Source organism: Capra hircus, chromosome 12 (genome assembly GCF_001704415.2).
Source record: "Capra hircus breed San Clemente chromosome 12, ASM170441v1, whole genome shotgun sequence".
NCBI classification, from domain to species: Eukaryota; Metazoa; Chordata; class Mammalia; order Artiodactyla; family Bovidae; genus Capra; species Capra hircus.
Window position 1 is genome coordinate 73,612,735 of NC_030819.1, and position 20,865 is coordinate 73,633,599.

The 20,865-nt window shown below is 41.3% G+C and overlaps 1 protein-coding gene across 1 annotated transcript; it reads right to left on the minus strand.

Moving 5' to 3' along the window:
- Nucleotides 1,031-10,261, minus strand: FAM216B (family with sequence similarity 216 member B). Its single transcript, XM_005687422.2, has 4 exons — nt 9,831-10,261; nt 7,320-7,431; nt 3,878-3,998; nt 1,031-1,802 (listed from the first exon to the last, which is right to left on the minus strand). Exons 1-4 carry the CDS (start codon nt 9,869-9,871, stop codon nt 1,585-1,587), a joined length of 492 nt encoding a protein of 163 aa, XP_005687479.2. The 5' UTR covers nt 9,872-10,261; the 3' UTR covers nt 1,031-1,584.

The following is a 20,865-nucleotide window of genomic DNA, read 5'->3' on the forward strand; positions in this document are numbered from 1 at the left end:
CAAACTCATGTCCATCAAGTCGATGATGCCATCCAGCCATCTCATCCTCTGTTGTCCCCTTCTCCTCCTGCTCCCAATCTCTCCAGCATCAGGGTCTTTTCCAATGAGTCAACTCTTCGCATGAGGTGGCCAAAGTATTGGAGTTTCAGCTTCAGCATCAGTCCTTCCAATGAACACCCAGGACTGATCTCCTTTAGAATGGACTGGTTGGCTCTCCTTGCAGTCCAAGGGACTCTCAAGAGTCTTTTCCAACATCACAGTTCAAAAGCATCAGTTCTTTGGCGCTCAGCTTTCTTCACAGTCCAACTCTCATATCCTTAGAGTACATGAATTGGGGCATGGATTCACGGAGATCAAGAAGCTTCTTTATGATTAAGTGTAGGAACGCAGCACAGTCAGCACTGGCTTCCCCAAGACTTCCAACCATGCACCCTCGTCCTTCCCAAAGAAAAGTAGATCAGATCTCAGAACCAGTACTGGGAGTCTTCAGAATCTCACATGAACTTTTACATCTTCTACTGTTAATAGCTGTAGGATGAAGATGATGAGAATTGTCAATGAGTTTTTTCTATTGATATTGCAGCATCTTTTCAGATCAATGTTAGCATATTCCTTGTCAAGCAAGTTAATACTCCATCTCAACCAACTCCTTTTTATAGGCTTGACAATGTCATTGAATGATTTGAATGAGAGAAAGAGGTTGAACATTTGGAAATTAGATGAAGAAAGGCATTTTTACATTTTGACTTTCTGTGAGCACTGCTGAGTTACTTTTAACATACAAAAAAAATCACTAGTGGTGTAACTATTAAATGTCACTAACAAAACAGGCTCCTCTGTCCATGGGATTCTCCAGGCAGGGATATTGAAGTGGGTTGCCATTTCCTTCTCCTCAGTGGACATGAACTTGGGCAAACTCTGGGAGGTAGTGTTCTAATTCAAAGGAAGCTTTTATTCCAAAAGCTTCAAAAGTCATTTTATTCTACAGATTATAGTTGGAATGAAAGACTTGCTCTTTTTTTTTTAATTTATTTATTTTAATTGGAGGCTAATTACTTTACAATATTGTAATGGGTTTTGCCATACATTGACATGAATCAGCCATGGGTTTACATGCCTTGCTTACTCTTCAAAAAAATTTTAATTGGAGGAAACTTGCTTTACAACTTTGTGTTTCTTTCTGCCAAAGAACAATGCAAATCAGCCATAACTGAACATATATCCCCTCCTTCCTGAGCTTCCCTCCCTCCCATCTAGGTCATCACAGAACACCAGGCCAGGCTCCCCGTGTGATACAGCAACTTCTCACCAGCTGTCTGTTTTGCACATGGTAGTGTGTGTGTGCGTTGATGCTACTTTCTCCATTCATCGCACTCTTTCCTTCTCCCATTGTGGGCTTGCTTACTCTTAGCTCCATTGCTCTTAAACCTTTCTACTTGTTCTTGCTGGCAACATGCATGTGAATGGGAGAGATTATTTCCAGGTGTGGGGTTTGTATTAGATGTTATTCTTTTATTTACTCCTATTCAACAGATATGCACTCAATACTCACTAGATGCTAGGGGAACATGGGCACCCACTTGTTCAGAGCTTGTGCACAGCCTTGGACCTAAGGGATGGGAGCCTTGTGCTTTGGGCCCTGAGTGGAATCACACACACAGGTCTTGCTGAGGGCTGTGTTCTTGTCCTGCCCGCGGCTCTCTGGGGGACGGTTCTATGAGGACCTGCCTTGGCTGAGGCCCTTTTGGTTGAATCTCTTAGTACAGCCGCATAGGCCAAGGCTTCCTGCTGAGTAATATAGCCTGGAGGGAAGAAAGGAGGTAAACTTCAAAGTCAACAGCTTTACAAAGCAAACAACTCTGCAAATATCCACATAGGCACAAAATTCCTTCTACTTTGTATGGTAGAAACAATTATGTTTAGCATTCTCAAACTGTACAGTTTTTCAGGGTATGAGGTATGTTTTTCTTCTGGTACATTTCTCATTGAATAAGTTCGTAAATTAATTAAATGAATAATAGTCTGTAGTTATTGCCAAATGGACAAATATTTGGAGAGGGACTTGAGCCATGAGAAATCTTCACATGAGTTGCTTATCTTTAATAGCAAACTTGCTTCAGATAGAAACAGATACATTCGGTCTCAGTGTTTTTAAAGTGCAGTCTGCAGACCCTGCACAACAGAATCATTTGGTTGAGGCCACACTGATAATGCTCTTTAAAAATGCAGGTTTCCGACTCTATTTCAAAGAACTTCTGAGTCAGAACACAGAAGGTTAGGCTTGGAAGTCTGTATTTTTTTTTTTTTTTTTTGGTCCTTCTGCATGGCATATATGATCTTAGTTTCTAGATCAGGGATCGAACCCATGCCCTCTCCATTGGAAGCTCAAAGTCTTAACCAGTGGACCACCAGGGAAATTCCTGGAAGACTGTATTTTAATAACATAGACAAGTGTCTTATGTGCACTACACATTGCATATCTCTGTTCCTGGTTTCGTTGGCTTGTGTGCAGTTTTACTCTACAAATAAGGCTACCAGATGACAATCCTCATGCTTTCAGTCAGGCATGGGGATCCGGCTGAATTCTGGTTCTGCCATTTACTAGTTGCATGACCCTGGCCAAGTTGTTTAACTTACTCATGTGTCCAACTCTTTGTGATCCTGTGGACTCTAGCCCACCAGGCTCCTCTGTCTATGGGATTTCCCAGGCAAGAATACTGGAGCAGGTTGCCAATTCCTTCTCCAGGGGATCTTCCCGAACCAGCATCTCTTATGTCTCCTGCACTGGCAGGTGGGTTCTTCACCACTAGGGCCACCTGGGAAACAAAACCTTGCCCATATGGGGCATGAACCCACAACCCTGCGATTAAGGGTCTCATGCTCTGCTGACCGAGCTAGCTGGGCAGCTAATAAGTGATCTCCTGCAAACACTCACTTGTCTTGAGCACTTCTCCCTTATTAGTGTTGTTCCTATATTTGCACAAAAGGAAAATGCTGTTGTTGCTTGTTCTTGATTTTAAATCATTTGCAAAAACTGTGCTTTCCTTTTGTGCAAATACAGGAACAACACTAATAAGATAGATGTGCTAAAGACAAGTGAGTGTTTACAGAAGAAAGGCTCTGTTGGAGTTAGAAGAGTGTAATAAGTAGGAGGCAGAGACTGAGAACATCTCCTGGAAGAAAAGGATTTTAATATTAACTACCTTTCCATAGACTGTTGCTTACAATCTATGAAGGTTTTCCACAGCCATTCTTTCTGGTTCATAAAATCCCATGTAGTTGTGGAATAAGAGAGACGGCAGACCTTGGGGTGAAGACGCGTGATCTTTGGTGTGATGCTCCTCATTGATGTTTACTCTTTGCGTGATCTTGATCGGGTCCTATAACCTGTCTGAGCTACAGTTTCCCACAGTAGTAAAGTGGGGGTGAAAATGAGATATTCTGTGTAGAGCTCATAGCACAGTGTTGGAAACACGGTAGATACTTAATAAACATAAGCATTATTGCTGTGACTTAAACAAGCCAGTGAGTCTGCACGACCAGCGATGGGCTGAGCGGTGGGTTAGCCTAAATCATCTGCCCAAGCCCATTGCCACTTCTACTAGATCAAGTGCTCATAAATCTCAGAGAGTTGTTGACATTTGATAACAAACCTTACTCCAATTTCTATAAGCCCTCTTAATTTCCCCATAAAGCCTTGCTTTTTATTGTCAGAGAAAATCATTTTTAAATTGACCTGCCAACCGTGTTGATAAAACAGCAGGCTGACAGGAGGCCATTCTTCTTGAATTATTTATCTGGAAACCCGACTTTCAGCTGTAGCATAAGAGTCCTCCCTTCCTGAGATGCCTGGTTCTGGTCAGGTAGTTAAACTCACCAAGCAGCTGCTGGTGCTGAAGGCTGTGAATGTAGCGGGTCTGCAGGGCCTCCCACTGGGGCCTGGGGCTGTAAATCCTCATGATACTGTAAAAATAGCGCTGCTGCCCTTGGGTTAGGTCCTGCCAGAGCAGAGCAGGGGACTCTGGTGAGTTGCTGGACTTGAGGATCAGAGTGTGATGTATTCAAAGCTGACTCGCACAGAAATAAGATGCTTCTCCCATTGTTTCTCTCCCCTTGTCCCTCTCTCAATGAATTTCCTTTCACCTCCCTTAGTTTACTTAAACTGTCTTCCACTGGCATCTGTAATAGTGAAAATGAGTTAAAAAAAAAAAAACTATTCTAGGTAGGTAGGTCACAGTATTAGGCTGAGGGAGATCCAAGGATTTTCAATATCTGATGCTGAAGCTCCAATACTTTGGCCACCTGATGCAAAGAGCTGACTCATTGGAAAAGACCCTGATGCTGGGAAACATTGAAGGCAGAAGGAGAAGGGGATGACAGAGGATGAGATGGTTGGATGGCATCACTGACTCGGTGGACATGAGTTTGAAGGAATTCAGGGAGATGGTGAAGGACAGGGAAGCCTTGGCGTGGTGCAGTCCATGGGGTCACAGAGAGTCGGACATGACTTAGCGACTGAACGACAGCAACCTGTACTGATCTGTTGTAATCCTTGTAGAGGAAGGTAGACTGAGAATCTGCACAGGGCCTGAAGTGTGCCAGGCCTCTGGAGAGTAAAAGAACTTTCCCTTCAGAGCTCTCAGCGTAAGCAGAGAAGATAGATGAGTGGATGGGTAATGTGATAAACATTCAAGGTCATTAGTGAAAAAGTGCTATGAAAACAGACAAAGAATATAAGCTCATGTTAAGGAGTCAAAGAAGCTTCCTGAAAGAGAAGACCAACATGTCTGAGTGTGCCTTGTCAGGAGAGATTCCCTAAAGGGGCTAGAATATGAATTCTCAAAGAGCATCGACATCACTTAGGAATCTGTGAGAAATGTAGATTCCCAGGCCTCACCAGACCTACAGAATCAGACACAGGGAGAGGGGTGGGGGGCCCAGGACTCTGGTGACCTCCGGGTGGTTTTGACACTCGCTCCATAAAATTTGGGAACCACTGGACTAGAAGAAAATGAAAGGCTGATTAGAGAGAGAAAGTGGTACAGATTTTCTTCTGGGGTACAAAATATCTGAATATATTGGGAACCAGACTTTTGGCATTTTTTTTTTAAACTTTAACCTGGTGGCTCAGGCAGTAAAGAATCTGCCTGCAGTGCAGAAGACTCAAGTTCGGGCCTTGGGTTGGGAAGATCCCCTGGAAAAGGAAATGGCAAGCCACTTCACTATTCTTGCCTGGAGAATTCCATGAACAGAGGAGCCTGGCAGGCTACAGTCCATAGGGTCACAAAGAGTAGGACACAACTGAGCTACTAACACTTTCACTGCAATTACAAAAAAAATTATTTTAACCAGGATATAGAGTCTGAGCTGGAAAAGCCTCTAGAGTGGGACAGCGGAAGATCACGGAAGCCTTTTATGCTACACTAAGAGGTTAAAGATTATCTTTACAATGAAGAAACACTGGTCTTTCTTTAAGGCAGTGGTTTCCAACAGGAGTGATTTTGACCCTCAAGGGACATTTGGCAGTGTCTGAAGAAATTCTTGGTTGTCAGAGATGGTGGGAAGGAAGATGGTTGCCACTGGCATTCAGGGGTTAGAGGCAAGGGATGCTGAACATACTACAGAGCACCAGTGCCCCCAGACAAGAATTACCCAGGCCCAAATGCCATGCTTTGAGCTGACTGGATCTGCATTGTAAAGACCACTCTGGACCTGCTATGCAGAATGGCCTTAAGGGAAGACAGACCACTGGTAAGGGGACCATTTGGAAAGCTACCACCTAGTGCAGGGAGGAACAGGAAGGGCTGCATTACAGTTGCTTTTCTATATTTGCCTGATATACAGCGATGAGGAAACAGAGAAAGTGGCATCAACATTTTAGAAAAATCAAGATGAAATAAGTCCGTGTGTGTGTGTGTGTGTGCTAAGTTGCTCAGTCGTGTCCAACTCTGTGACCCCATAGACTGTGGCCCACCAGTCTCCTCTGTCCATGGGATTCTCCAGGCAAAAATAGTGGAGTGAGTTGCCATTTCCTTCTCCAGGGGATCTTCCCGACCCAGGGATTGAACCCATGTCTCTTATATCTTCTGCATTGGGCAGGCAGGGTTTTTTTGTGTTTTTTTTTTTTTTTTTTTTTTACCACTAATGCCACCTGGGAAACCCAACATAATTTCACCTTAGGCTAAAACATTCAAAGGAATGACAGAATTTCAAAACCAGTTGATAACCAGGTAGTAAAAAGTAAACTTAAGATAATTATACATAAGCTAAGTGAATTTTATCTGCTAAAACATTTTGTGTGGTGTTGAAATCTGTCAGTTTTTTTTTAAGATCTAGAGACCTTAAACTTGATATTACAAATATATTCAGAGAGAAAGTAGCTGAGCCAAGTACTTCACACTTGAGATATTATTTCAGTTTTACAGTTTCCAAATTAGATGTTTTAAAAGATAATATATTTGAAGAAGAGAATAGATCCCTAATTAAGCCTTTTCAAATGATTGAGAACAATATAACATGAAAATTGCAATCCATTTCAAGAGCAAACCTCCAAAGTGCAATGGGAGTTTCCATTATATAAGATAAAACCTTGAAAATTATAGTTTTATTTTACAAGGGGTAGGGGGGAAGCATAGTTCTTTTCCTTAGGAGAATACCATCTTCCTAAAGGAGAAGTAATAGATAATGCTTTTTTTCCCTGATTTTATTTTATTTTAAACTTTTTATTTTGTATTGGGGTATAGCCAACAGAGCTCATAACTCAGAGGTGTGGGTTTTAAAAAAAAAAAGCTTTTTTTTTTTAATACTGGAGTATAGCCCATTAAGAATGTTGTGATAGTTTCAGTTGCACAGGGGAGGGACTCAGCCATACACATACACGTATCCATTCTCCCGCAAATTCCCCTCCCATCCAGGCTGCCACATTATGTTGAGCAGAGTTCCCTGTGCCGTATAGTGATCCTTGTTGGTTACCCATTTGAAATACAGCAGGGTGCACCTGTCCATCTCAAACACCCTACCCATCCCTTCCCCTCATCCTGCCCCCTGGCAAGCATAAGTTCATTCTCTAAGCCCATGAGATAGCAGATGACATTTTTGATGTTGTTACCCTATTGCTTAGCTTTCCTTAAGGGGGAGAGTTCCTAAAGGGGGACGGATGTAGGATTAGATTATCCGAGTGCTCCTTCATTGTCTCAGACACACTGTTGCACACACGAGGGTGTGCGTCGAGCCCTGTGTTCTCCCTAATGCCAGGTAAACCCTCACCCCCTGAAGAAGAGCCAGAGAAGGCCCCTCCATCTGTGAATAACACGCTGCACCTTCAGCAATGGCGTGTCAGAGGCAGCGCGAGGGACTCGAATGCGAGGGATATGCGGCACGTTGCGCAGCTTTTGTTGTCTTTTCCATTTTTCTCCCATCTTTATTCTGTACCTGGAAGCAACAACAAAGCACAACATAAATTTTCAAACAATTTGGGGGGATGTATCTGAGTAAGTAAGCAATCAAGTAAATAAGTAAACAGATAGATGCTATTTATTTCAAGGGAAAAGACATTTTCTCATTATGATTCCATGGAATTGGATCTCACCAGACTTCTTAATCCTGCATTTTTCCCAATTCTCACCCCTTACTTGTTGTTCTGTCACCAAGCCGTGTCTGACTCTTTGCTGTAGCCAGGGACGACAGCACGTTAGGCTTCCGGTCCTTCACTATCTCCCAGAGTTTGCTCAGACTCTTGTCCACTGAGTCAATGATGACATACAAACATCTCTTCCTTTGTCGCCCCCTTCTGCCCTCAATATTTCCTAGCATCAGGGTCTCCGAAGTATTGGAGCTTCAGCTTCAGTATCAGTCCTTCCAGTAAATATTCAGGATTGATTTCCTTTAGGATTGACTAGTTTAATCTCCTGGCTATCCAAGGGACTGTCATGAGTCTTCTCCAGCATTACAGTTTGAAAGCATCAGTTCTTTGGTGCTCAGCCTTCTTTATGGTCCAGTTCTCACATCCTTACATGGCTATTGGAAAAACCATAGCTTTAACTATACAGACCTTTGTCAGCAAAGCGATGTCTCTGCTTTTTAATATGTAGTCTAAGTTTATCATAGCTTTTCTTCCAAGGAGCAAGCGTCTTTTAATGTTGTGCTGCAGTCACCATCGCAGTCATTTTGGAGCCCAGGAAAATAAAATCTGTCACTGATTGCACTTTTTCCCATCTATTTGCCATGAAGTCATGGGACCCAACCCGAGGGAATAAATCAGAGTCCTTTGTCTTTCTGCTTACTCTGCATTTGGAACAGGTGGGTTGTAAAACCACATCAGGTCTTAACAGTTATTTCTTGATAACTCTAAATAATAGTTATTACTTTATCTGATTCTATAAGTAATATATATCATTTTTGAAAATTTTAAAATAGAAGAGGAAATACGATCATCCATAATTTAACAGTGCATAACTATTGTTGTCACTTGATTGATTTCATTTTACTATTTTTTCCCTGTGTACATCCACTGTGATATTAGAACAGGGAGCTCATGCTCTCTATGTTATACACCTTCCCAGCACGTTTAATAGCCTTTGAAAATATGATTTATCATGGCAGTCTATATATCTTTGCATCATTTTCCATTTCTTGCACATTCAGATTTGCTGTTTCCCAACCTTGTACTATTAAAGAAGCTGTTAAATCTGGCCGTGTTTCTAACCTGACAAAGATGCAGAATGAAGGAGCCACAGCTGCTATGATTAAGTCTCATTTCCTTTCCATGCAATTCAGGATTTAGAATCTGAGGTGTATAGAATAATTTAAAAATTAACCATCAAGAAAGAATAAACATATTGGAGCAGGGTTAACATGGCAGAGTGGAAATCCCAGCATTTCTCCTCTCTTCCCTCCTTTGCCCCTGCCAACAAAGTCTACCTCACTGGTTTACTTGATTACCTGAAATTTAAAAAAAATTCGTTTTACTGAAGTATAGTTGATGTACAGTGTTGTGTTGATTTTGGCTATACAGCAGAGTGATTCAGCTGTATGTATATATACATTCCTTTTCATATGCTTTTTCATTATGGTTTATTGCAGAGTGTTGGGTATAGTTCCCTGTGCTATAGAGTAGGACCTTGTTGTTTATCCATTCTATATATAATATGATTAGCTGAGATTTAAAAATAGAATGCTCTCACTTTAGGCCAGTTCCTCCTCTCTCCTCTACCCTATCGTATGCTCACTCACATGTACACGCTCAAGCATCACAGTACATGCACTTAAGAATTTTAACATGTGAGAAATCTCTGGTTCCAAGTTTACAGAGCTAAGGCTCAGATTTTCCAGAAGGGAAATTTATTAGGGAAATGTCGGTCAGCATCTTTGTGTGTCTTGTTTCCTCAGTATAAACTTATAATTTAAACTATAAGTATTTTATTCAATACTGCTTTCCTTCCATGTGCTCTCCGGAAGGCGTCCCAACCAAGGTACACTCTTTTAATATTGATGGTGATAGACGCCTACACTCTACCCTATAATCAAATCATCTCCATATCCCTCCTCCCGTTTTCCAGGTCTGTAGAGCAGAACATAAATATTCTTCAAAGCTGGAAAGATTTTTTTTTTCTTTCCTCAAATAGCATCAGGAAATGACTGACAATCTTTCTTAGGGCAGCAATTCAGGTGTGCTTTCCTCGGGCTATTGCTAAGGAAATCCATCTTACCAAATCAAGTGGTCTGCACTTGATAAAGTTTGATTAAAATGCTTGCAGAGCTCAGGGAGGAAATATCTGCCAAAAAAAATTATATCTGAAACAAAAAGACAGATTTGCTTAAAAGAAACTTACCCTGTATTGTAATCTCCCCTCTTTAAAAAGCTGGGATTCATATTCAGTGTAGTTTTCCCACAAGGTCCCTTTCTTCATGGGGTGGTGGCGGTACAATCCTGTTTGTTGATAAGCTGATATCCAAGCAACCTCATGTGATGGAACAAAGAGCTGGGAGATTTGGCTGCTCGCCTTTCCCTGCTTCTAGGCAACATGCAGCTGCACAGTTTAATCTTTTATCTTTTTTCCTCCCCAAATTTTATATCTAATTAAGTGTCAACTTCTAATCTACCATATCTGCATTCAGTGCAGACACCAGGGAGAAAAGTACATGGAAACAGAGAGACCGAATATTAAAGGTCAAGAGATCCATCAGGGCAACAGCCCATTACATGTGTATTTCTCAGATTTGGAATCAATAATCCCCATCCCTGTTGCTCAGAAGGATGAGGGAATAATTCCTAAACACAGAGGTACAGGCATAAACTTGTGGTAATCTATGGAGTGGTCCCATATGTTAAGATAATGTCCTGTTCTCAGTTTTTGGAGGAGTGTGCTATTCTCCATGTTTGATCTTGATTTGAGGGCACATGATGAAGAACTTATGGCAAAAGATTCTTACCCATCAGCATGAGCCTCCCATTGTAACCTGACTCATGAGAGCAATCTTATCACTTCCTCTGGGCTAGCGTTATGACTACAGACTACTTTTTTCAGATTGTCTGCAAAAATGAAGAGTTCCAAGGGAAAATGGAAGTAGAAATAGCAAAAAAGAAAACCACAAATTCAAGATTCTTCAGAGGCTAAAGGGAAGAAAAATATAGGGAGATAAAAGTGATGAATTGTATAGCTTAAAAGAGAAAAGACTCAACACACAAAAATAGTTTGCATTTTCCCACAATAATTCAAGTGCAGATCTTCTGGGGAATAAACATGATACAAGCAAGAGTCTATAAATGCCAGTGAATACCCCCAAACCTCTCAGATGCAGGTCGGAGAGGTGATTCTCTACTGAGAGAGAAAGATCAGTTGTCTGCAGAGTTGACACTGTCTGTTGAGTCTCCCTTGAATGTTTTTCCAGGATGTGATGAAATGCCTTCTAGGGCTCACCACATCTGCTGACAGTTACACACACATGCTGATTCATAACAACATGCATCACTCCCTGCCAGGGTAGGGAAAACAGAGACAGATCTAGGCGTTTGACTGAGAGGGAACTGAATAAAAGAAATAGAAAAGTTTGGGAATGGCCTGCATGGGAGCAAAACAAGAAAGGTTAGCTAATCCAAAGATTGGCAACTGCACTAAATTACTACTGCACCTAGAGCTGGCGGTCAAAGGGAAAAATGATTTCAGCCAGAGCCCGTGAACACTGAGCTACTTCTGTTGGGCCCTTGCTGCCAGAACAGCGCCCCAGGACCTGGTACTCACCCACTAGTCTTGCTTCTGTGTTCTTTCTGAAACTTTATTACTGCTGTTCTGTTACCGCTGTCGCTGGCCTGGCTGCTACCATTGCTAACATGGTTGCTGATACTGCCGCTGTTACAAGCTCAAGCAGCGGTCACTCCCCTTCTCCTCTCCCCCAGAGTTCCATCTCCTGCATCCCAGTGGATGCCAACTGGTGAGGAATTCCAAGATGTGTTTTGCAGTCTTCTCACAACTGTGGTAAGGGTCTCCCTGGTATCTCAGATGGTAAGGAATCTGCCTACAGTGCAGGAGACCTGGGTTCAGTTTCTGGGTCGGGAAGATCCCCTGGAGAAGGGCATGGCAACCCACTCCAGTATTCTTGCCTGCAGAATCCCATGGACAGAGGAGCCTGGCGGGCTACAGTCCAGGGAATGGCAAAGAGTCGGACACGACTGAGTGACTAACATTTTCCCTTTCGCTGTAGTAAAGAGGAAGGGTAAACACGTAACTGGGTAAGCATGGAGCTGAGAGATAAACGACACGCCCGCACATGGGAATGCCATCAACAAAAATTTAAGAGGCGCCTCGTGGATCTATGAAGTCTGGTAGAAGGCTGAAGGGCTTAGACATACAGCCAATGTTTGCCCAATACCACAAAAGTTTGGAACTTTGTAAGAAAAGACAATAAAAGATTATCACCTAGCTCAAACCCATGGTTACCTGAAGTCTATGATTTCTCCCCTTAGACTCTGGAACTAAAAGGGAATTCAAGCAACATACCTGTTGCTATAATAGAAAATTACCCCTCTTATGGAGCCATTATATGCACACAGAATTCATGCATCTTGATTTCTGTCACTGGGGTATGTTTCATTTCCATCCAGAATACTGCTTAGTTGAGCAAGGGAGGCTTTAGTTTCACAAAGACTCGTGGTCATAATTCTGGAGTAGATGGGTCTTATTATACCAAGTCACTGACCTTCTGACAAGGCTCCTGGGAAGGCTTCGTGCAAGCAAGTGTCTAACAGGCCATTCCCATCAGTCCATAAATTTCCCAGGCATTTTCCAATTCACAGAAAATGTGGGTGTACAGCTTAGGTCCTTACCCATGAAAACACTCTCTGCATGTATTCTGATTTTTTTTTAAAGTGAACTGAATAAAAATATCATCTACTACTTGACAGTGGCTTAGGGGAGCAACTTATTTATTGAGATATATATAACTGACATAATTTAGATTCAGTATTTGTATATTTTGGAAAATAATCACAACAATAAGTCTAGTTAATATCCATCCTTATAAATATTTATAAACATTTAAAAGATCAATACTGACAGCTATGTCTTGAATAGTAATTTCTTTTTCTGTTGTTATTAGGGATAGAGTTCTGGGGCTTTTACATGTTGTAGACCTGGTATTTCTGAAATTGACAAGGTGCCTTGTAAAATTCTCATGGGCAGATAAGTACAAAACTTGGAACTTGTTAAAAATTAATGCTAGATGTGCCAATTAAAGGGTCAGTGACAACCTGGATAGGATATTGGTGGCATGCTCTGCTCTGTTCCACAGTTTTACCAAGGTCTTATATGGAGACATAGTAGGCAAGCTTATTAAGTTTTCAGATGACAAAGATTTAGTTTTAAAATGACAGAAATTGAGGTGGGATGAAGAACATAGTGATGGCAGAATCAGGACACAAAAAGATCTTGACAGGCTAATGTGTGGATTGACTTTAAAATGATGAAATGGAATAACAATGAAAGTTAAATTCTGCATCAGTTTCATTTCTAGTTGGAAGAATATAGAAGTGAAATTTGGAGTTCAGCAGCAGCTTAAGCCTAGGAAAGTATTGCAGAATGAGGCTGCCAGGGAGATTGTGGACTCCATCAATAATGCCTCGTAAAATATTTGAAGGGCTCACATGTAAAAAAAAATCTGGTTTTATTGAGGTATCATTGACATACATCACTGTAAAAATGGTTTGACTTAGGTATATTATGAAACAGTTCTGCAGTAAGTTTAGTTAGCATCATTGTCTCACATAAATATAATAAGAGAAAGCACACACACAAAAAAGAAAAACATTGTCTTGTGTTGAGATCTTTTAGGGTTTATTCTCTTATCAACTTTCACATGTACCACAGAGCAGTGTTAACAGCAGCCATCACGACATCTCTAGTATTTCTTTACCTTGTAACAGGAAATTGGTACCTTTGGACCACCCTTCTCCACTCTCCCTACCCACACCCCCAGCCTCTAGTACACAAATCTGATCTCTTTTTCTATGCATTTGGTTGGTATTTTCCGTTACTGTGTTTTTGTTTTGTTTTCAGATTCCACATATAAGTGAGGTTATATACAGTATTTGTCTTTCTCTATCTGACTGATCTTATTCAACGTAATACTGTTGAAGTCCATTCATTATGTCTCAAATGGCAAAGTTTCCTTGTGTTTTTATGGCTGAATAATATTCCATTGCATATATAAAGAAAGAAAGTGAAGTCGCTCAGTCGTGTCCAATTCTTTGCCATCTGGTAGACTATAGCCCGTCCACCAGGCTCCTCCATCCATGGGATTCTCCAGGCAAGAATACTGGAGTGGGTTGCCATGCCCTTCTCCAGGGGATCTTCCTGACCCAGGGATCGAACCCAGGTCTCCTGCACTGCAGGCAGATGCTTTAACCTCTGAGACACCAGGGAAGCCCCATTGCATATATATGTGTTTGTATATGTATATATACACCATATGTATATGTATACTGCAAGTTCTTTACCTATTCTGTCAATGAACACATGGATTGTTTTCATGTCTTGGCTGTTATATATAATGCTTCAGTGAACATGGGAGTGCAGATAGCTTTTTAAGTTAGCATTTTTGTGTCCTTTGGATTAATACCCAGAAGTGGAACTGCTGGATCATATGGTAGCTCTATTCTTAATTTTTAAAGGCCCTCCATACTGCTTTCCATAGTGGCTGGTAAGGAGAAAGGAAGTCATGATTGCCCTTGGAAGATGGCCGAATCAAAAAGTAACTTCTGCTACACATGGAATATTTCACTGTGGAGAGTAGATGTATGCTGAAAGTGAAGGAAGGTTCTCTGAGGAAAATGAAGCTTTGTACCCATCAGTGTGGTTATGGGGAATATGGTTCTCTAGGGGGCATCCTAAATGCTTGGGTATCAGATGAATTAGCTGGTAACGCTGGCTGTATGAGTTACCCAACTCACAACCAGTACCAGTGTGTGCTCAGTCATGTCCAATTCTTTGTGACCCCACAGACTGTAACCCACCAGGCGCCTCTGTCCATGGGGTTTTCCAGGCATGAAGCTGGAGCAGGTTGCCATTTCCTCCTCCGGGGACCTTTTCCACCCAGGGATTGAACCTGCTTCTCCTGTGTTTCCTGCATTGGCAGGCGGATTCTTAACCACTGAGCCACCAAACTCACAAATAGCAACATAATGCATGACACCCATTCAGAAACCAGAAATCATTCTGGGAACTGTCAAATATGTTAGCTTATGTTACAAAAGCTAGAAATTTTAGAGTTAAGTAGGATACATTCAACTGCAGGTAACAGAGATGCCCAATAAATCATAGTATAAACAAATAAGGATTTATTTTTGTTACTTTGACAGAAGTGAATCAAGATGGTTGGTGGCACTGGTTTAGGAATTCTAGGCTGGTGTCTGTGATCTCTGGGCCTTCCCCTTGTGGCCATAAGCTGCCTACTTCCATCAGAGTCGAGATGTGGCACTGAGGAGAAGGTTGATCTTCTTGAACCTTTTTCTTATCAGGGAAGAAAACTCCTTCTCAGAAGCTTCTCTGCTAATCTTGCCGAATACCACGTAAGTCAGGTGTTATCAGTCAGCTGCTTCAATTACTGCTGAACAAACAACCAAACATCATCTCAGTGACAGACAGTAACACACACTTACTGCTCTCTCACCAACCAGGGCAGCTGTGCTATGCATCTCCCTTATGAGACTTAGGCTATCCATGACATATCCCCTCATGGCAGAGGCTCCTGAGAGGCAAGCCTTGGCCTGGAATTGGCACATCCTTGCTTCTGCCACGTCCCAAGTCCAATATCACTGAGTTAGGAAAGGATACTTTTCTCAAGGAAGTCCTGGAGCAGGAGTGAATATTTGATGAAAGGTTATGTGATCTGCTGCAAAATGTCTGGATTTTGGCCAACTCCTAGACCATGGGCTGAGATTACCTTCCCGGAAGCTGAAAGATATATATCCAATCTTCAGTATGTATGGAGGGCTGCTATCCAGAAAGAAAAATTGTAAGTGGTTTTTATCAATAGATAGGTAAGAAACCATGTCAACTGTATCTGCCACAAAAGAGAGGATTTGATACAGAAGGAATTTGTATAGTTCTGTCCACAATTTAAACTATCAAAGTATTCAGAGGTAGTGTTTAAACAGATAATTGTCTTTTTCTGCTTCCCACTTCCAGGCATGGGGAAGAAGATGAGGAAGGAAACTCATTTATTACATGTCTAATATACACCAAAAACAGTGCTAGGAATTTAAGATAGACTATTTTATTTATTCTTCCTAATGCTTTGAGATAAATATTATTAACATAGTTTATGGAAGCTTTGAGAAGTAACTTGACAATTTATATATATCATGCAAGGGGGAGTGAGGATTTATGCCCAGGTTTGTCTGGCACTAAGGTTATAAAGTTTTTCTATTACAGTGTGTTGTCTTTTCTACATTTTGTTCAATTTGTTTACAGCTATTTCTAGAATATTCTGTGTGGCATCTCATAGAGGAAACTTAATTATCCTCAAACAAGATAGTTCTTTATATGTGTAAAATCAATAATTCTGTCTCTCTAAAGTCATTGCCTCTCCAGGTTAAAAAATAGTTCCTTCAATAATTTCTTTTATTATATGTGTAAGCCCTGTAATAGTCCCATTTTTCAGAAGGCCCCTAGGCAGTCAGAGGTAGAAGAAACACTCTTAACCAAAACAGTCAGGACTCAGGGCTGCCTGGCTAATCACAGGAAGGCAATTGAAATAGAACAATCATCTAAAAATGATAGATGTCTTAAACATACATACGCTGTGTGCTGTGCTCAGTCGCTTTAGCCCTGTCTGACTCTTTGCGACACTATGGATTGTAGCCCACCAGGCTCCTCAGTCCATGGGATTCTCCAGGCAAGAATACTGGAGTGGGTTGCCTTGCCCTCCTCCAGGGGATCTTCCTGACCTGGGGACTGAACCCATGCCTCCTGCATTGCAGGCAGATTCTTTACCGCTGAGCCACCAGGGAAGCCCTAAACATATGTATTCTTAAATTTAAAATATAAAAGTCCACATTCTAACTTTCTGTGGTAGAGCCAAGGCCCTTTATTTTAATACAAGCAGCAATTCTTGGTGGGGGCACTAAAACTCTTATGTTTACTCTAAGGAGCGTTTGAAACTGTGCGAGGGGGGCGCTTCAGTGGTCACAATGACTGAAGGCCACCATAGCATTCAGTGCAGAGGTCCGCAATTGCCGGGATCTATTGCCTGATTATCTGAGGTGATGCAATAATAATAGAAATTAAGTGCACAAAAAATGTAATGCACTTGAATCATCCTGAAACCATTCTCCCACCACCAGGTCTGTGGAGAATTTATCTTCTACAAAACTGGTCCCTCGCACCAAAAAGGTTGGGGACTGCTAGTGGATGTGTATCAGAGATGCTGAATGTCTCATGTTGTGTAATCCTACAAAAGACAACACCTTACCTAAGATGTCAGTGAGACTCCTGGTGAGAAGATTTGGGTCATTTAGCTGATGGACTTGTATGTTAACTCAAATAAAGCAAGCTCCTAATAAATTATCTATGATTTCCAATCTTGTTTCTTTAAACTTGAGGGAGTTCTTAGAAGACATTTGTGAAGCATATCGGATACAGAATCCTCCTAGCTTTTTTTTTTTTTAACATTGTCCCTTGTCTTACCCATATCTAACCAGGCAGCACATTATTATTATTTTTTTGGTGGCTCATTTATGAATGCTTTCTAAGCATTCTACTTAGTTGTTGTAGAATCAGTATGTCTAATACTTCATACAAGCATGCAATGAGATTGCAATTAACAAATGCAATACTCAACAGACTTGAGAAGTATACAGTAGAACTGAGGACACCATTTGTTAATCAGGAGACCCCACAAAAATAAAACTGGTTCAGAGAACTCCCATTAAAATATGTTTCTTGGAATTGCTAACAAAGGCCTAAGGGGAAGTCCCTTGCAGACCAAGTTGCAGATGTAGTACACAGAAATCTTATTTTACCGTTAAATGTCCCATCAAGCCTGTTGGTTATTTTCATTCTTTCTCACTTTAGCAGTACAGTTCAGTTCAGTTGCTCATTTGTGTCTGATTCTTTGCGACCCCATGGACTGCAGCATGCCAGGCCTCCCTCTCCATCACCAACCCCTGGAGCTTGCTCAAACTCATGTCCATAGAGTTGGTGATGCCATCAAATGATCTCATCCTCTGTTGACCCCTTCTCCTCCTGTTTTCAGTCTTTCCCAGCTTCCCACTCTTTTCCAGTGAGTCAGTTCTTTGCATCAGGTGGACAAAGTATTGGAGTTTCAGCCTCAGCATCAGTCCTTCCAATGAATATTCAAGACTGATTTCCTTGAGGATGGGCTGGTTGGATCTCCTTGCAATCCAAGGAACTCTCAAGAGTCTTCTCCAACACCACAGTTCAAAAGCATCAATTCTTCTGTGCTCATCTTTCTTTATGGTCCAATTCTTACATCCATATATGACTACTGGGAAAACCATAGCTTTGACTAGATGGAACTTTGTTGGCAAAGTAATGTCTCTGCTTGTTAATATGCTGTCTAGGTTGGTCATAACTTTCCTTCCAAGGAGCAAGTGTCTTTTAACTTCATGGCTACAGTCACCATCTCCAGTGTTTAGAGCCCAAGAAAATAGTCTGTCACTGTTTGCATTGTTTCCCCATCTATTTGCCATGAAGTGATGGGACCAGATACCATGATCTTAGTTTTCTGAATATTGAGTTTTAAGCCAGCTTTTTCACTCTCTTCTTTCGCTTTCATCAAGAGACTCTCCTGCTTTTCTATCCTTTGTTTTGGTCTAGGTTTTGAAAAGGAACCAAAAAGCCTCTTGATGAGCCTCTTGGTTTTTCCAGTGGTCATGTATGGATGTGAGAGTTGGACTGTGAAGAAAGCTGAGCGCCAAAGAATGGATGCTTTTGAACTGTGGTGTTGGAGAAGACTCTTGACAATCCCTTGGACTGCAAGGAGATCCAACCAGTCCTTCCTAAAGGAGATCAGTCCTGGGTGTTCATTGGAAGGACTGATGTTGAACCTGAAACTCCAATACTTTGGCCACCTCATGCGAAGAGTTGACTCATTGGAAAAGACCCTCATGCTGGGAGGGATTGGGGGCAGGAGGAGAAGGGGACGACCAAGGATGAGATGGCTGGATGGCATCACTGACTCGATGGACGTGAGTCTGAGTGAACTCCGGGAGTTGGTGATGGACAGGGAGGCTGGTGTGCTGCAATTCATGGGGTCACAAAGAGTCGGACACGACTGAGAGACTGAACTGAACTGAGCCATGTAGGCTACTTTCAACCCTGCTAAATCTTCTTATTAATTTTACACTTGCTTTCAACTCTGTCAAAATAATTTTGATTATGGATTATATTATATTTTATGTTAGGTACTTTCAAATGTTTACAGTATCTGACATTCTTATGTGTGTGGTATAGCTTCTAAGCAAAACTCTAGACTTTCATGGCACATAACTAGTTCATTAGCATCTTAAAAAAGAAGATGGGTTAAGGAGACCAAAAGGAACAAAGCTTCTAGTTATAAAGTAATAAGTCATGGGATGTAATGTATAGCATGGTAACTATAGTTAATAATACTGTATTGTAAATTCCAAAGTTGCTAAGTGAGTATATCTTAAAAGTTCTCATCACAGGAAAAAAAAATTTTGTTACTATATATGATGACAGATATTAGCTAGATTTACTGGTTAATCACTTAGCAATATACACCAGTATTGAATCAATATGTTGTATACCTGAAACTAATATAAGGTTACATGTCAGTTATACCTCAATTTTTTTTTTTCCTAAAGTGGGTTTGGGCCATCACACAGATTTAAGTTGGAGGACCTCTTCAGTCCCTTATGTCACTCGCTTCACCTTTCTAAACTTGAGTGCCCTTATCTATAAAATGGATGTAATAATTATGTGAGGACTAAGTTAGATAATATGTATAAAGTCCTGGGCATCTTGCTTAGAGTGTGTTAACCACCCGCCCCCCAAAAAGCTACAATTATTATAAGTTGTGGCAAACATAAATAGCAATCATTAATATCCAAGGATGTACCCCAAACTCCCCTTCTTGGTCAGAATGAAAGAAGTTTGGAGTTCCAACTAAAGAAAAACAGCGAGAGAGAAAAAAAAGATAGTGATCATTCACAGCCAGCATGAGCCCACCAGGACCAGATCATTCCATGCTAACCTCATTTCCTTTCAGAGAGTCATTGACTCAGAGAAAAGCCATATACAAATTGTGTTCTGATTTCTTCAGGGTACTTGACAAAAGCTCTCATGATATTGCTGTGAATAAAGATGTGAAGTAGGATCTGTAGGACAGTATGTCTTAGGGGAATTCATAGTTCAATGAATATCTGTATCCAAAAACTGCTGATGAAAAAGACTTTAGGTCAACCTAGCTGATGTCTCTATAGAGGACGATAGCAGCTCTGTATTGGGTGAAGCTGTCTTGTTCAACTTTTGTGTCAAAATTTTGCACCGTGTTATGCATGCCTGGCAAGTAGTCCACTCTAATTACCGTTTGAAAATTAGGATGCTTTTTTCATCTTTCTCATCTCCTGTTCAAGAGTGCCAACAGTGGTCCTGCTGCTGCTGCTGCTGCTGCTGCTAAGTCGCTTCAGTCGTGTCCGACTCTGTGTGACCCCATGGACGGCAGCCCATCAGGCTCCCCCGTCCCTGGGATTCTCCAGGCAAGAACACTGATGTTGATCAAATGTGCCTTTAGTACCTGGAACGCCAGTCGTCTGGGTCTGGAGATATGAGCACATACAAGTGCATGCTCTGAATCGCAGTTCCCTCCTTTTATCTGAATGTTTCTGATTTCTTTTTTTTCTGAATTGCAATTCTGTCCTACCGTTTCAAGCTACCATTTTCTTTTGTTTATTGGACAAGACAGAAGCAAAATAAAGAGCTGAATAATTTTATTCCCTGTCATCTGCTAAATTGTACTCAGCATTTCCCAGCTGTCTGTGTGCTTATCTGATTCTTACTCTTCTTGCTTCTCACGGTTTAAAAATCCCTTTCTGTGGTTCTGACATTGTTTTTAAGTTTCAGCTCATTCTAGAATTTTGCCTGTCTGACATCATTTTTCAGTCCTGGGCCATTTATTCAACAAATTTAGCAGGCACACAGTCTAATGGAGGAAGAAAGACAGTAAACAGCATAGCCAGGTGAATTGTATCATATATTATAAGATAAGTGTAGTGGGAAAAATAAAGGAGAACAGAGATTTAGAGTTCTGGGTGAGAGGGTGAGTTCCAGTTTTAAATAGAGTGGCCAAGAAAACTCAGTGAGCCAACATCCTTCAAGCAAAGACTTG

Coding starts and splice junctions, on each gene's coding strand:
- FAM216B (XM_005687422.2), bottom strand. CDS start 9,871: ATGAATCCCAGCTTTTTAAAGAGGGGAGATTACAATACAGG. Junction 3,999..7,319: donor CTGACACGCCATTGCTGAAG/GTGCAGCGTGTT, acceptor CTGCTCTGGCAG/GACCTAACCCAAGGGCAGCA. Junction 1,803..3,877: donor TCAGCACCAGCAGCTGCTTG/GTGAGTTTAACT, acceptor TCTTCCCTCCAG/GCTATATTACTCAGCAGGAA.